The following is a 16,518-nucleotide window of genomic DNA, read 5'->3' on the forward strand; positions in this document are numbered from 1 at the left end:
TGAAGCAATGGGGGAGCTGAAGCCAGAGGCCAGAGGAGTGATCAGGATGGGGACACACACGTCTGCACTGATGACTAAGTGTCCCTTCAATATGTAACACAGTTAGCCTAAACTCAGCAGCTTTATTTCTCATGTATGCAGCAATTATTTCTAGTAGGGCTTCCTAATGTTCTCTCTACTGATTGTATCACAGAATCAAAGAATAACAGGTTGGAAGAGACATTAAGGATCATCTGGTCCAACCTTTCATAGTCTACACAAGATGGTCCAGGCAAATCTTATCAGTGTCCTATTTTGGAGTATCCATCACTTCCCAGGGGAGATTAATCCAAAGGATGATCTCACCATGAAAAATTTTCTCTTCTGTCCAATCAAAGTCTCACCCATTACCCCCTTTCTTTTCCATCTGACTCCTTGCAATAAATGAATCTCCATCCTCTCTCTAGCCACCCTTTAAATACTGGGATATGGTGATAAGCCTCCTCTAAAACATATATTCTCAAGACTGAACAAACACAGATCTTTTTGTATGTAACATATACATTTATATTTCCAAACAGTTGGCACTGATGTGTTCAGACAAAATCCAAGGAAGGAAGGAAGCTGGAAGAAGAAATCAGCACAAAGAGGGATCCAACACACAACCACTGATGGATCAACAACAGCCTGCTGCTCACCATCCTGCAATCCATGCTGGGATCCCGGGTGGGGTCAACAACTCTCCTTGGCACATGCCTGCAGACCCTCAAGCATCCTTCCATGGCAGCTCAGACCCTGCCAGAAACATCACATTTCTGCAATCTCCCCTGCCCAAAGTGCTGCTGGCACTGGTCATCTGAGCAGGAGGACAGAACACACATGTATTTTTCCTTGCTGGGTGCGGGAGCTGAATCTGCCCACGGAAGGTCTGGTGACCCCAAGGCAGCTGCAGGAGATGAAATGCAGAAGACAAGAGTAAGAGCCAGGAGGATGAGCCTGTTCCCACCTCATACCAGATCACCTTCAGCCAGTTCTCCTTGAACAAGAAGCTGAAGAGTGCTGGCACACAGGGACAAGGACCACGATCGATGAACGCTGCCTGCTCGGGGTCTTTAACACCCACAGAAATCAATGGCAATATCTTTTCAACCTCAGTCCCTGTCAGACTATGCTTGCAGCAGTAATGGAGATGTAAATACAAGGAGCAGTAAATGAGCAAAGTGCTAATTGTGAAGCTTTCCCATGTAGTCTCTGTGGAACTAGCAGCCAGTGCAGCTCTCTGGGTGCCTACCCAGGCACAAGATGGTACTTGCACAGAGGCTGCTCACTGCTAGAGCCGCTGGCTTTTGTGGGGACATGCAGGCGCATGTTACCACCCACCACACACACATTGCCTGGAATTACTGCCCTGAATGACTGCATGTGAATCCTGACTCAAAACAAAACCTAAATCAGGTCTCAAACCTTACCTAGATTATGAAGGGGAAGTTATATAATGTAATTCAGTAACTTACACCCTTTGTATTACCTTTATCTCTGCTATTATCAGACCTTCCCCACTTTTTGTTCATGTGGCAAGAGATGAGCTGGCAGTTTACAGCCCATTATGGGAAGGACAAGGTGACAGCCAGCAAACAACTAAATGACAGAAACACCAAGAAAGATGATAAAATATTTGAAATGGTATAAAAGAGACATAAAAGTAAATTGCAGAGAGAAATTTCACACCAAAGGATGTTATTTCTTGAGAACAAACTCCATGATACTTGACTGTGATAGTCTCCTAAAAGAAATGGTGCACCTTTTTTTTTGAGGAACTGAGAATCAGAAAGAGTATGTAGAGTGTGGAGAGGATGCTGGGATGCTGCATGGCCAGGAAAATGGACAGACTCATATACCCAGTCTCCATCTCTGAAACTGAGATCTTACCATAAAGCACTTTTATCATGAAGAATAAGAGAGAAATCGTTTGCAAAGACTCAGTTTTCAGGCTGAAGTTTCTGCAAATTAATACACTTTGTAGGAAAAAACAGCCAAATGTAGTGTTTATTCTAAGCACTTTACTGCCTCAGACTCATTAACCTGGTACCTTACATGCTGTCTTTGTAATGCAAATTTGTTAAAATACTGTGCTTTTCATAAAACATTCATACAGACAAGCTTGCACTGCTCAAATACCAATTGTAAGTGCAGCAAAAATACACTTACTTTTTCCTAATATTTTAGCTCTACACCTAAGTCTTATCTGCATAAGCAGTTTGTGAGAAACCTGCTGCTGCTGCTGCCACTGTAGCACAAAGGTGGAAGATTTCCCAAAGCAGCTGATGTAGGCAATTATAAACTGAATTACCACATGCCAAAGCCAAATGAAAAGACTTTGTAGAAGGTACAAGCAGCAGAGGTTTTTTGAGGAAGAGAGATCATTACAGAGAGGAGGAGAGATACCCTGCACTTAAGGAGGCCAGACATACTGCACCTGTTTGCTGAGCTCCTATTTAGGAGCCACCTGCCCTGTGTGCACTAGAGTTTGCTGGGTATCCTCACCATGCAGCAGCTCACCAGGCATGCTGCTTCCAGCTGCTGAACTGGCTGGACATAACACACCCATCCAAAAGGACAGGGAGCCCAGCAGGAGACACAAAATCATCTCCATAAGGTCTCCAGCCCAGCTTGACCCACGCAGTGAGAAATGACTCAGGGCTGAGAGAAGGAAAGGTTCCTGATTTTTGACTTACACAGCTGTGGAGACGGACCAAAGCATCACCTTCAGGGTTCAGTGTTATGACAGCACTCTCCCTCCTCCAGTGGACTCAGATCTTGGAACATGAACTACCACAGCAAAGCCATGGCCAGCTGAGCTTCACAATATAAACTGCACTAAACCAAATTCAAACAGGATAAATGCAGGACATTTTGTGAGCTTTTCCTCCTCCCTCCACACTTGCCAACTACTTTTGTTTCAAGACAATCTATAACTGTGCTATCTCAAATTAAACTCTGAGCAACTGCTCTTATAGTGTATTTAGTTTTGAAAACTGTCACTTCTTTTTCAGGCCTGATGAAAGCCCACAAAACCTGGAAAATGTTTACATTTTACAACTGTACCAGTTGATCTGACAGAAAAAAATACTACCTTCCCAGACTTCCTAGAGCTACAAGGCAGAACTCAACAACATTGCCCGAGGTGCCAGAATCATCTACACTGGTTTTCATCAGGTTCAGAGCTATGACACAAAGGTAACCAACATGAGGCATCTTAACAAGAGGTTTTCTTTATTCTACATAATAACATGCCAACTGCAAGCCAGGTATACTTCCCAACCTGTCTGCTTGACATGGTTCCCACTTACCCAAAACACATCAAGGTTCCATTACTGCTCCTGAGCACAGATGACTTCCCAAAGGAAACCAGGTCCTCAGGGAGATGATGCACACATCACTGGGATGCACCCACACCACACAGGCACCACATGGCAAGGGCCTGGAGGCTGGGAACTGCACCCAGGTTGACTACCCTGCAGTACAGGCATAACCAAAGTGAATCGGACTTAGCACAAAAATTCTAAATTGCTAAAATAAATTAGCAGAGTCACAAAAACAAAACGAAACAAAACAACAAAGAAATCCAGCCTCTCAAACACCCTCCTCACCACCCAAAGAAAACCTCCAAATCCAACAAAGACTGGGGCAGGATCTATAATCAAAATAAAACCAAAACAGTAATTTTGCATATGTGCTTCATAACATGTTAAGAAAATAATACTTGCTCAAACACCTGCAATGATTTCTCAGATGCAGGAGAAGAGTGAACATACTGAAACCTGCTTGGTTTCGAAATTCAGTTCATTTGGCACATTCTCCTCTTTTGCAAGAAAACAAACAGCAAAGGCAGACAAGCCATGGCATGAGCAGCCCTGCACTCTCCTGCCCACCTGCCTGAAGCCCAACTCAGAGGAACCTCCCTGGCTACATCAGCTTAGCTTCATTTCTACACTCAGTCCTCAGCCTGCCCATTAAAATGGTCAATAGCAATGCCAGCTGAGAAATGTCCATCACTGGGAACTCCTTTTTACAGGTCACTGGCCAACCAGACAACAACAGCTTCTAGCCATGACTGACCTCTCTGCGACACGAACCGCTGATTTCCAGGAGAAAGACAATCCATGAGCCATCCATTTTCTTAATCATAATTAAAACAAAACCAAAACCACTCAACTGTTTCTGTATGAATTTGTTTGTACAAAATAAAAATGTGCAATCATCCTTCTATGTTTCTGGAGCCTGAACACTAACAGAATAAGAATCTGAATGCATTCAGTTCATCTACTGTTGTACGAAAGCAGCATCACAGTCTGGGTAACAAAATGTTCTGCTGCACAGACCTCCAAGTAAGCTGACAAAACAGATTCAGATGGGTGTGTCTTATGATGGAAAAATTAACTGTGATAAAGAATAAAATGCCCCCTAGATATGTTGTTTTCAGAGTCATTAAGATGCAAAAGGAATTAAAAAAAAAATGCTGTCTCCATAAAGTTCAAGCACACGTATGAAAAAGCAAACAAACCTGCCTGGATGACTGACTGTTTGCAATACTGGCTCTAGCAAAACTGGCTTCTTTAGTAGATCAGTCCTGCTCCCACTGTGCTATACAGAGCTGTATGATGCAAATAGATCTATGGGTTTTAAGAAAAATGGAGCAAAACCAGCACAACACACACTGAAGTTCATATAAAAGAAAAAAGCACAACACCAGTTATTTCCTCTTGCAAACATTTTAAATGTCTGCCATTTGCAGAGATTCTCAATCAGAGACAGACTGCATCTTGTTTGACTCCAGTAAAATGTCTCCTGAGAAAGTCTGCCTTGATCTAAGATTCTCATACTTGGGTTTTAATTTCCAGTCATATTTACAGGAATCTGCTTCCTCCAATTTCCTAATTGAGAGTGCATGGCTTGAAATATGCCTATCAGCTATCATATGACTGCAAATCAACTCTCAGCTTAACCAAGAGATACACAATCTCAGGCTTCAGAAAATAATTAGGCACCCCAGATTTTCCTGCAGCTTCCAGAAGAGCAGATGACAACAACCACATCAACACCACAGGTCCCATCCAGCCTTGCAGCTCCTGTACCGACGGTTCAGTGATTCACAGAATTGCTACCACAGTAACCAACAAGATACATGGAAATGACACAACAAACCCACAACTGGCTGCCTGTGTCCAGTTTCTGCTCTGAGCTGAACTCCTACTCACCAGGCTCTTGGTCCTTGGTGGATATGCACTCTTTGATGGACTCTGTTATGCCAAGACTAGCGGCGGTGGGCAGTGGGCCAAGCAAGGATTCCAGTGCAGGGGGTCTTAGAAGAGTTTCATTTCCATTTCTGCATTCCCCATCTTCATTTCTTTTAGCTATATCCTTCTCACTAAGTTCATCATAAAAGTCCTTGTTTAAGTGATTAGCAGCTGCTTCTAGTTCCTCATCTTCTGCCTCCTCCTCTCCAAGTATGCTAGAGGCATTATCATCTATGGAATCTGTAAAGGGAAAAAACCCAACAGATCATTGCATACCATCTGTTACAGAAACTAAATAAATAGAGAGGCGCTCACTTAAAGAATAAAAATCTTTAGAGGAAATCTGTAAAAGAAATACACAATATTTTAGTTCAGTGTATGAATACATGGAGTTTCCAGATGCTCTTCAAATTCATTAACTTGACTATTAAAATGTATTTTCATGACTACAGTCATCATTTAAAATAGAAGCATCATCTTATCATAGTAGGTAAAAGGGCTTTGTGAGAGAAGTCAGCTATTTCCTGGTATAATTTCAAATTAAAAATAGCCAGTTCAACCTGCACAAAGCCCTTCCATATGGGAAGTCAACTGGGGAATTTGGCGACAGAAGGGCCTAGATACTGGTCCACTGCACTTTCAGTGATAAAAAGAAACATTCTCAGGTGCCAGTGCCAAGCTTATACTGCACCAGGAAAGAAAAGCAACTGAAATCATTAATGAACTATCCCTGCAATGAACAATGGGTTGTTTTGAAGCCTGATCTATGAACCACCTATTTGGCAGAGAGAACTCAAATGCAAGAGATCTTGTACTATGCAAGCCTATATATATGATCACATTTATCACCATAATGTTCATACACTTCAGACTGCCAGATTTGAGCTCAATACTATTTAAGGAGTCATAAGACTTTATAGACTTACCATCTTTAGTGAAATTTGCAAATACGCCTTTTGCTTTCGGTCTACTGTTTTCTAATTCACTCTCTATTTCATCTTGGTAGCTCGATATTTCTCCTGTGGTGTTGAAATAAAAATCAAACTCAGCAATCATTGATGTAATATTGAAGAAATGAGTGATATGTTACACTAAACACAACTTATACCTTCAAAATCCTCCAGCTTTTTTGATAATGCCTTTTCAAGCTGAAATGACAATAAACAAAATAAACATGAAATTACTAAAAAAATATGCACAATTTTAAACTGTTTGTGAGCTATACATTGAGACATAGAATAGCAGGGTATTTCAAAAGCACAAGCAGCTAAAATTGCTGAAATTACTTTGTAGTGTCAGATAGGCATGACAGACAGGTCTCAAAACACTGACCAATTTTGAATGTTATCTCCCCTATCTCTATACTTCAGAAGGAGCCTCCACTCTGGCAAGCTGTAAATAAAAGGCCTCATTCTCCAGCAGTCAGAGTCTGACTGTGCCTGTAGAAGTGCAAGGACAGTGCTGAGACTGCAGTGCCCACACCAGACACACTGGTGATGGCAGAGTGAAGCTCTGACCTACAGCACCTGCCTGGTTTTTGAGAACATCACTACCACTCCTACAGATCTTTAAATGATAGCACAGTTAGAACAACCAAAAACCCCAACAAGCCAATAATGTAAGAATTGACTATGCCAGCAGTAAAATCTTCTGCTCTGCTGCCAGCTTTAGTTCATGATTTGTAAAGAAATTAAGCCACATGAGAACTAATCTCTATGGAAGCAGGTGTTGTACCACACAGCAGTCTCATTAAAGTAAATGTGCTATTGTTTTCACATCTATTTTAAAAAAGTTCTCTATAATGACAATTCTCCTAACCATAGATATCACCTTAAAAACAGTGCATGATTTCTGATCCTGTGACATTTTTCAGTGGGAAACTATTCCTTTGCCAATAAACCAAAAAATATATCTAGTTAAAGGGTACCATATACACTAATGCTCATCCCTCTCTCAAGAATAAATGTACTAAATCTTACTAAGGGGTAGTCAATTAGGATTTAGCATTAACTAAATTCAAAAGGCAATGCACAGAGGGAGGAGAGAGAGGAAAGAACCACAGAGAGCATCCAATTCAGAATTTACCTGCTGTATCTTCAATTTTTTTTGACCAGCTGTAAATGAAGGAGGATCACATTCTTCTTCCAAGTCAATCTTCATAAACTCATCTATGGTTAGCTGACTGGTTGGTGTATCTTGAAACTCTGTCAACCTACCAAAGCATACAGCACATGACCAAAACATCTCTAAGAACTCCTCTGAAATTAATACAATTTGCAAACTGCCAAGCTATGTCATCCTTAGCAACTCTGGCTCAAACACAGACTACATTAAAACTGAAGTGCTACTAATTGTTTCATCTGCTGCAAAGAAAGTATCTTTTCATATCCCAAATTAGCTTTTGATTTACTTGAGTATGTAACATACTTTTTTCTTGATGAACAAAGACTGAACAGAAATACTGCAGCCCCTACAGTCAATTAAATATAGACAAAACTAAGACAAGAAACACAGCTCACTCCTCTCCCCTTGTTGCTTTTGTTATCAACAGCAACAACAAAATGAATCCACCAAATGAAATATCTGTCATCCTAGTTTAGGAGTTTGCTCAAAAATCTTCCTGATACGTCAGCATGATTAATTTACACAAAGCAAATGTTAAAGTAACATCTCTCCAGCAGGCTGGAGGAGGGACAAGAAATAATCTTCCCAGGACACACAGAAGCAGTGGTAAAATAAACTGATCATGTGCATAGCACATAAATGAAATAGATGGATGAACATAATTTGCAAAAATAAACTTTGTATTTGTTTAATGTTTGCATTTTAAAAATTCCTACATATGTGAGAGATAGGACTGGCTCCATGGGGAATTGCCATGAAAGCAGATGAGTCTTTCAGAGGAATCCAATCTTAAATAAGACCACGTGGTCATAACTTAATCCACAAATACAGCATTTTATACAGGTGGCTGAGAATAAGCACATCCATTTTACAGATGGAGAAAATGAGACAAAAGGTTAAGTACAAAGCCAGGTCAGGAAATGTCTGGCAGAATGCTTCTCTGACAGAAAGTGCCCTTTTAATAATATCAACATTTTCCATGGGAAAATGGCAATGATGGGTCTGCAGCTGCTTCGCTGGAATATTCCCATCTTTCAGAGGAAGCAGAGCTGACAACAGCTTCCATCTGCAAATCTAGGGAACTAAAAATGGTGATTCAGTGCTCTCAGCACAGGACCTTTCTGCATTTCTCTCCCCCTAAAACCAGTTGTGGTTTTCTCCTCAGTTCTCCCCTCTACCTCTGGTTGCAACAAAACTCCTTCCAAAGAAGGAATTTTCTCTAGGACAGAAATTAGTTTCTAGCCAGCACCAGGGTCAAAGCCAAGAGCACAAGGCCACATTCTCCTGCTATATCCTCATCAGTCTCTGTGTTTCTTCCTTTATAAATTGAGGAGCAAGACAAGACAGCCCATAAGGAGGGGTGTAGGCAGACTGCAATTGCAGGACACTTTGCCTGGAGACATCCCACTCCTGGAGCAGGGGCCAGGGGCAGCATCTCATGCCATGAAATGCACAGAGAGAGCCAAGCACCTGTGTGACTCCAACAGCAAGCAGCACACAAAGCCCATCTATGGCTATGCCAGCCAGAATTAGTGCTGCTGAGGAGAAGAAAGCCTCTGAAAACTATATTTGCTTTTGGAATTTAAGCATCTCCACAAAGCCCCAAATTAGCCATGTACTTAAGAGTGACTGACAGCCCAAACCCTTCCCTCAGAGTACCAGGGACCAGCTCCCTCCTCCTCTCTTTCCGATCAAATTGGAAAGGAGAGGAGGATGCTGTTGGCAGCAGCAGCACCCAGCTTTTAATTAAAAGACTAGAAATCTTTCTTGGCGTTAACGGGCTTCCAGCATGCATTACCCACCTTCCAGAAGGGAGCCACATCTATCAGGTTAGAGGGAAAACCTGGCTAGGGCACTATTATTATTATTTCAATTCAGGATTCACTTAATGCCAAGCCCATGTATCATTTGAGGAGCATGGATCTTCCCAGTCACCATCATTAAAGAACAGCCATCCATCTCTCCACGAATGAATCATGTACTCACAGGCAGCCCCACTTCAGCAAGACTCTTCCTCCCAGCCTCACCTTTTTAAAATATTACTCTCCCAAGCCAAGATGCACTTTGGCAAAGACACACAGGTTGTTTATCCAACACTAGCTCTGAGTCTAAGATGAGCTGCCAGAGCCCCACCAAAGTAGAACCACCTCTGTGCGTGCCGAGCAGCCAGGAAAACACCAGGAGCAAACCCAGCCTGAAGCCAGGCTGGGGACAACATGACCATGCCTGTGTGTCAGCAGCCAACACCTGCAGACACCTGAGGCTCTGTCTGTCCCTCTCCTGCCCACAGTGTCACCTGACTCATGTCACATACCCTGCACCCATCAGACATCAGCCCTGGGGTGAGCCAATGTGCTCCAGCCCAAGCACCAGCTTCCACCCAAGCCAGAATGGCAGCATGGGTCTCTCCCAACACCTCCAGTGCATCTGCACTAGCACAGGGCACAGCTACATCGTGTTTACTGCCAAGGAGCTCAAACCCACAGCACAGCATGGGTCAGCCATCTGACCAGGCTACCAGCACCCAGTCCCTCCCTCCTTTCCTCAGTCCTGATCCAAGCCAAGCCTGGCAGGGAGGGTAGGGCTGCCAGCATCACACTTTAAGCACACGCTGGTGGTGATGCAAATTTAGAGCAGCACATTATTTTTTCACTTCTCTCAAGTCTTGCCCCCAAGGCCCAAACCCTGCTCCCAAAATGAGGAACCATCCCTGATGGTCAGGATCCTACCTAGAGCATCATCTGCGTGGCAGAGTGAGCTGCACACTCAACATTTTCTCCTTTAACTTGATATAAATAAATACCTGCGTTTGCCAACCACTTGCCTGCCTCAACATTTTACATTGGCTGATATCCTGTCTACATATTTTTAAACATTTCTTTAATTTTATCCACTGTTTGGACACATGCCACCAAGGCAACAAACTGATGCTGCAGCAGTCTGCACCACATGAAACAAAGCAACATTAGTTTGGCAGTTAAGAAAAACTGACACAACCTTAATTATAAACACAATAATTTCAGGGGCAAGGGAGTGGCTTAATGAAAAAAAAAAAAAAAATAGCTACAGGCTATTTTTAAGTCCTACATAAAAATGCTATCCAAGTTCATTTTTCAGTTTTGTTAACCTAAAAAAATCTAATGAGTTGCCACTTTAAGTTATGCACAGACAGAGGGAAAATAAACAGATATACAAATTAAAATATTATTTCCTTGGCACAAATTCAAAAATACTCTAAAAATTGAAATTTGGCAGACAAGGATTTTCTATTTATAGTCAAAGCAGAGGCAACCACTAAAGCTCAGGCTAAGATTCAACTTCCAGTATAAACCATCCTCTTACAGTTTCTCACAGCAAACTCTTTCAAGAAAATTCCTTTGGGAGAAAAGTTTTTCCAGAGCCTGGTGTCATCTGCCTCTAACCCCAACCCTTTTTTACTAAGAAAAATTTCCACAGTTATTGTTTCATCCATTTAAAGACAAAACCACACCTCTGCTTCTGATAAAGCACTTTTGTGCACAAACCAGTAAACTGATTCTGTTCACACTTAATTTAACTCCCAATAAGGGAAAATGGGTCAATCATTTTAAGTTACATGCAATGTCCTTTTTACTCAGTTTTTTTCCAGGGACACCCTCCAGAGCAGACTCCTGAATCCAGTCTACAATGGAAAAAGCAGACTCATGTGTGCAGCTCAGGGGTCAGTTTTAGTGTTTAATTGGGATTCTGCAGCAGTGGCATGCAACAAAGCACACGAAAGAACAAGGACTTCTGGAGTCCAGCTCACAAAAGCTTCAGGAGCCCAGGTTCAAAGCCCAAGAGGGACTTCTGAGCAGAGTCCTTCTATCTACACACAATCAGCTTCGAGCTCTAGAAAGCAGGCAGCATGAGCTGAGGGATGTCCATACAGAAGGGCAAACAAATTATAACTTCAGAGACAATTGTTTTTTTAAAAAGGGAATGTGCAGTTTAGCCTGAGCCATCAGCCTTTAAGTTACCTGTTGTGAGAGGTCTTTTTAAAGAACTTAAAGTGTGTTATCAATGGATTAGAAAAATAATAAGCTGAATATGCCACATTGTTAGCAGAAATATCTGAAAAAGAACCTTCATTGCAAGATAAACTGGTGCTAGTAGTTAAACTCCCCTGAGTTTTCCCAAATTAACAATATAATTAAAACAGTAAGTAATAACTTACATGATATCTACATCATCCTAACTGTCGCATTACTACAAATATTCTAGCAACAGATCATCTAATTTGACACCTCAGACAATTCCAAACTCTGGAAACATAAGGGATTTACTTTTGTGTCTTAGTGAAGAACCAGAATATTGCAGAACATCCCCACATTTTTAATTTAACCCTCATCAGTGCTTCCTGCCACTCCAAACCTGTGCACTCACAGCAGAGAAGCTCAGAATTCACATTGGTGTTCAAACCATCACTGCTTCTATACTACAAATCTAACAATCTATTGCATCATCCTTCTCTCCTTATTTTTTTCCGAGCCATACAATGCTTACACATGAACTATTTATAGAAGTATATAAACACATACCCTAAAAGTGATACTTAATACAGAACACATATCTGAAATAGTTATTAAATGCTTCCTTCATGACATAACAAAAAGTTTTCCAGTAGCCACCAGTAAGTAAATAAATAGAAATCTCCTGATATGTAAACATTGTACATATATATAATTTTACATGTACTTGTAGTAATACAAAAGGTATTTTTAAGCATTTATGAATGGCAACTCATTACTAAAGGTAAGGACAAAATCAGAGGTGATCCAGTTGCTGTGGTTTTACAACTTACAACTTATCACCCAAGCTGTGCTAAATTAATCTGTCTGTTCCCAGCCAAATGCAACTGTTAAAGAGAAATATTCTCACCTTTACACAACTTCCAACATTAATACACATCACCTCTTTTGGCAATGGACTAAGAGCATGCACAAAAAGTCATTTACTTCCAATTAATAGGTGACTGATAATTTATGGGGCTCATTTGCTGGCAACTCTGACGTTTCCCTAAGTATTAAGAACAGGTAACTCTAAAGATTGTACTAAATAAAGCACCCTTTAGAATTAGTTCCTGTTACTTACACCAACACAGAGATTTAAAACTCACAAAATCATTAGCATGATTCTACAAATGCTTACACACAGAGTTAACTTGCATTAACACTTGTGGCCCACAGTTCACCCCTGGATAATCCCACCCCTGGCCATCCCAGAACTCTGTCAGTCCAAACCACCTGAAAATTTTTCTTCTTTTTTTTTAGCCCTGATTCAAATGCTCACGCCATGCTAATGAAACAAAATGTGTTAGCATTCCTTAAAATTCTGCTTCATTAGTGTGGTTCCTCTGCTGTGGTCTGTCAAAAGCACTCTATGATCTCCTGGAAAAGAAAAATGGAGCTGTTTAATTTCTTAGCAGCCACTCAGATGAGGAAAGTCAGACCTAGGAAAACTATTTACAAGATCTAAGCCTGAGATAGTGTGAATAAGTTACTGGTTGTTTCCAAAGTAAGAGTCACCAAATAATTTTGAAATTATATTTTTAAGTATGCTATACTAAAATATATTAGGAATCTAATTAATATATTAATTTGCTAACTGTATAGAAGCTGGATTTATAAACAGGAACATTGCCTGTGAAATTGGATTCCTCAGAAATAAAACCTTTTTTTTTTTATTAAACCAGACAATCCAACTTACAAAGGTACACAGTATCAGCCCATGTGGATCAAGTTGTATTTTACTCACCATACTAGAAAGGTTTCTAGAAATCATCTGTAAGCCACTTGAATTGATTTAACTGGAGACATGAGATATTTCTCAATTTAGCTTATGGCAGCAGCAGCCAGCAAAGGAGCTGCTTGGCTGCTGAGCTGAGATCAGAGCAGACACCACCAAAAGGTCCTTTACATGAAATAAATTTCCTGGCATCCTAAATGCTTCTCTCCACATCACACCTCCAGCAAGAGCCCTTACATGACTGTGACATTCTGAGCATCCTCAGCCCAAACTCTCAGGTGGCCAGCTCTCCCTGAGTCCTGTACACCCCCAACAGAATTTTAGCATGGCTGTACTCAGATCACAGCCCAACACTGACTTGTCCACACCTTTCCCTTCAGTCCTGGGCTTGATAGGGCTTTGGTGTTTTGAATAACAACATCCCCACAGCCACCTCACAGCTACCCATGTTCCTGTTACCTTCCCTTCTCATCCTGACTCCAGACTCATGCACTCCAGGCTCCTCTCTTTGCCTGCTCTCACAGGCATCTGCCCAGCTTGAGACAGCACTGGGAGCTTGGACACGAGGTTTATGCCAGCCACATATTACAGAAATTTTAAAAAAGGAAAGAAAAAAAGAAAAGCTGCAGGCACTACATTCAGGACATTTATCTCTCTGCATAAATCTTTAATTTTTCCAGAAAATTACCACCTCAGTCATTGAAAGAGCTGTAACAGGGTCCCCAGGATATAAGCAAAGGACCCCATTTATGAAAGCCCCTGCAGCATCTACAACTGGTAAATGAAGCTCCTTCGTAACAAGTCTTGTCTTCCTTCCCAAAACACTATGATGTTGTGAGAAAAAAAATATTCACCTCAAAAAGGAGCTATTTAAATCCATTCCAGCCTTTCCTTCCAATTTCTTCTAAATGAAGCTTTACTGCTTCTGAAGTTCATCACAAATAAGTTTTTTAGCAGATAGTACTTTATGGAACTGAGAAGAAGTATTTTTTATGCAAAAAGCAGTGCAATTTAAGGATAAAGAGCACAAGTCAAAGCAGCAAAATGCAAATGTTAAGAAAGATAAACTGATTTAAAAAAAAATTCTATGGAATAAGTGCTTAAGATCTTCAAACAGGCGTAAGGGCTGTATAGTATTAGATAATGCACAATGGACAAGTATCACAAGAATTATTCCTACTGAATGTAACACAAAATGCAGAATGCAGAGAAAGCATGCAAGAGGTGAATAAAAAGATGAAGGAACAGAGTATTTAAAGGTTAAAAAGACAGAGGCGAAGACAGGTGTATTGAACAGGCACAAACGTGAGGACTGAACTAAATAAAAGAACTGGGTTTATTAAAAGTTAATTTCTGCTACCTCCACGGATGATTACATAGAAAATAACAATTTGACTAATTAGCTAATATTTGTACAGTACTTTGAATATATAAAGTGATATATAAGTTAATATAATTTCAATTAGACTGGAAATGAGATAGAATTATCAGTGCATTTATTAATATTTAATAAGTTCGCTTTCAACAACAGCAACAAGCTTTACATTTTAATTGTGTGCTTCAAAACATAAAGCTAGAAAGCCCTGCAAAGTGACTACAAAGTTTTCTCTACCAATATTACTGAAAACCCACTCACATTAAAAACAAACAAGCACTGCTCTTTAACTACACTGATACCCAAATTAAGAAATCTTGACTGGAAGATGAGCGACAGCACACATGGGCCATGCTTTGTTGCTTTTTTCCTTCCAAAACAGATTCTCCTTATGACCAGGTCCTGAATTTTTATGTGCTGGAGATACTTCACATTTTTGTGAACTCCTCCAGCCCAGAGCAGTGAAAGGGGACACAGCCTCCAGGCACGAGGGTTTGGTGCTCTCCAGCAGATGGACAGCAGGGTGAACTGATCCAGCCCCAGCAGCTGCACTGCCAGGACCAGAAATAGTGCCCTTCTCACAAAGGCCTGACACCCCTTGCTGAGGGTCTTCCCCAACATTCCCAGGACTTCCCAATGAGGATTTCTTAAATAGCATCATTCCTGCATCCTCATCCAGACATTCCTGTCCCCCCCAGGCAGACACACATCATTTGGAGCCTTCCCTTGCAGATTTCTGCCATGGGCACCAAAAGCAAATCTGGCTTCCAATGGGCTGTGCTTTCCCCAGGAAGCCAACTGGGAGTTAAATCAAACCACACAGCAGAACCTGCAGGCTGGAAGTGTCAGCATGATCTGGATTCATGTTGGGTTTCACTTCCAGAGCTGTCAGGGCAAAGCCATCAGCAGTGAGCACAGCATCCAACACCTTCATAAAACACAGCAGCAGCTACTCTTTACCAACTAGAGCAACTACAATTAAAAGGAAATAAAACTGCACATCAAACTGAGAAGCAAAGGAATTTTTAAGAATGTGAAATAAGTTCTTATTCATTTAGACAACCTCTATTTGATGGCATTTTGAAAGGAATTCTTGAAAGAAGAAGAAAAAATTGGAGTGCAGAAAGAGTTATTCAAAGGTATTTTTTTTATTTGCCTTCGTTAAATACTATATAACGTGCTCTTATTTGAAAAACATCAATCAAATTTATAGATTCGTGATAAATAGTTGTAATTATAGCTGCCTGAAAATAATTCAGCTGTCACGTTTACCCTGTCAAAGTAAATAAGGCTGTCATTTTAGTTGATGTGTGTGACTTGAGTAAACATTTCAAAGCATGAATTTTGAAGTAAGATTTTCTCACTTGAAACAATTGCTCAAATTAATTTTCCTTCCAACTCTAATTTATTATGCTTATTTTCTTAGTAAGTACAAACTCTTTAGCTATTTTGGAGTAGATTGTGGTGCATAACTCATTAATCATACAAAATGCATAACTAAAACATGTGACCTTCTGGCCAGAGGAAAAAAAGTGGCATTGGTACTGCTCCATCCTTATAGTTGTAGTACCTTGAAGCATTTAAAACACTTTAAATTTATCCCTATACTATCCATGCATAGCTGGAAAATAACATCATTCCTGTTCCACCAATGAAGATAATTTTCATTTTCCACAATTAATAAGTGAGTATTTTAAACAAGTATTAGGCTCAGTTGGATGTACTTAAGCTGATCCCAGCAAGGTGAAGAGAGATACTAAGGAAGCTTTCTAAAGACAGAACAAACATCAGAATACACTGGTGATAGAAAAATTTCAGCTGTGGGCAACAGAAATAATGGTATTTCAATTAGGTAATTTTTAACTCAACCTATGCAGAAAGAGTACGCCACAACTTTTCAAAAGTAAAATGACAGAAACTGGGTATCTGCTTATATCATTAAACTATGGAAAATACAACCTGATCTTTGAAAAAATA

At 40.6% G+C, this 16,518-nt stretch overlaps 1 protein-coding gene across 1 annotated transcript in view; it reads right to left on the bottom strand.

The window, feature by feature from the left end:
* Positions 1 to 16,518, bottom strand: part of BRF1 (BRF1 RNA polymerase III transcription initiation factor subunit) — a 170,709-nt gene that overhangs the window by 65,894 nt on the left and 88,297 nt on the right. Inside the window, exons 8-11 of the mRNA XM_056492506.1 lie at positions 7,362 to 7,488; positions 6,385 to 6,424; positions 6,203 to 6,295; positions 5,238 to 5,516 (exon numbers count right to left, since the gene is read on the bottom strand). Coding sequence (XP_056348481.1) covers positions 5,238 to 5,516; positions 6,203 to 6,295; positions 6,385 to 6,424; positions 7,362 to 7,488 — 539 coding nt within the window. The remainder of the gene's footprint in view (positions 1 to 5,237; positions 5,517 to 6,202; positions 6,296 to 6,384; positions 6,425 to 7,361; positions 7,489 to 16,518) is intronic.

This window comes from Oenanthe melanoleuca, chromosome 5, assembly GCF_029582105.1.
Source record: "Oenanthe melanoleuca isolate GR-GAL-2019-014 chromosome 5, OMel1.0, whole genome shotgun sequence".
In the NCBI taxonomy this organism is placed as follows: Eukaryota; Metazoa; Chordata; class Aves; order Passeriformes; family Muscicapidae; genus Oenanthe; species Oenanthe melanoleuca.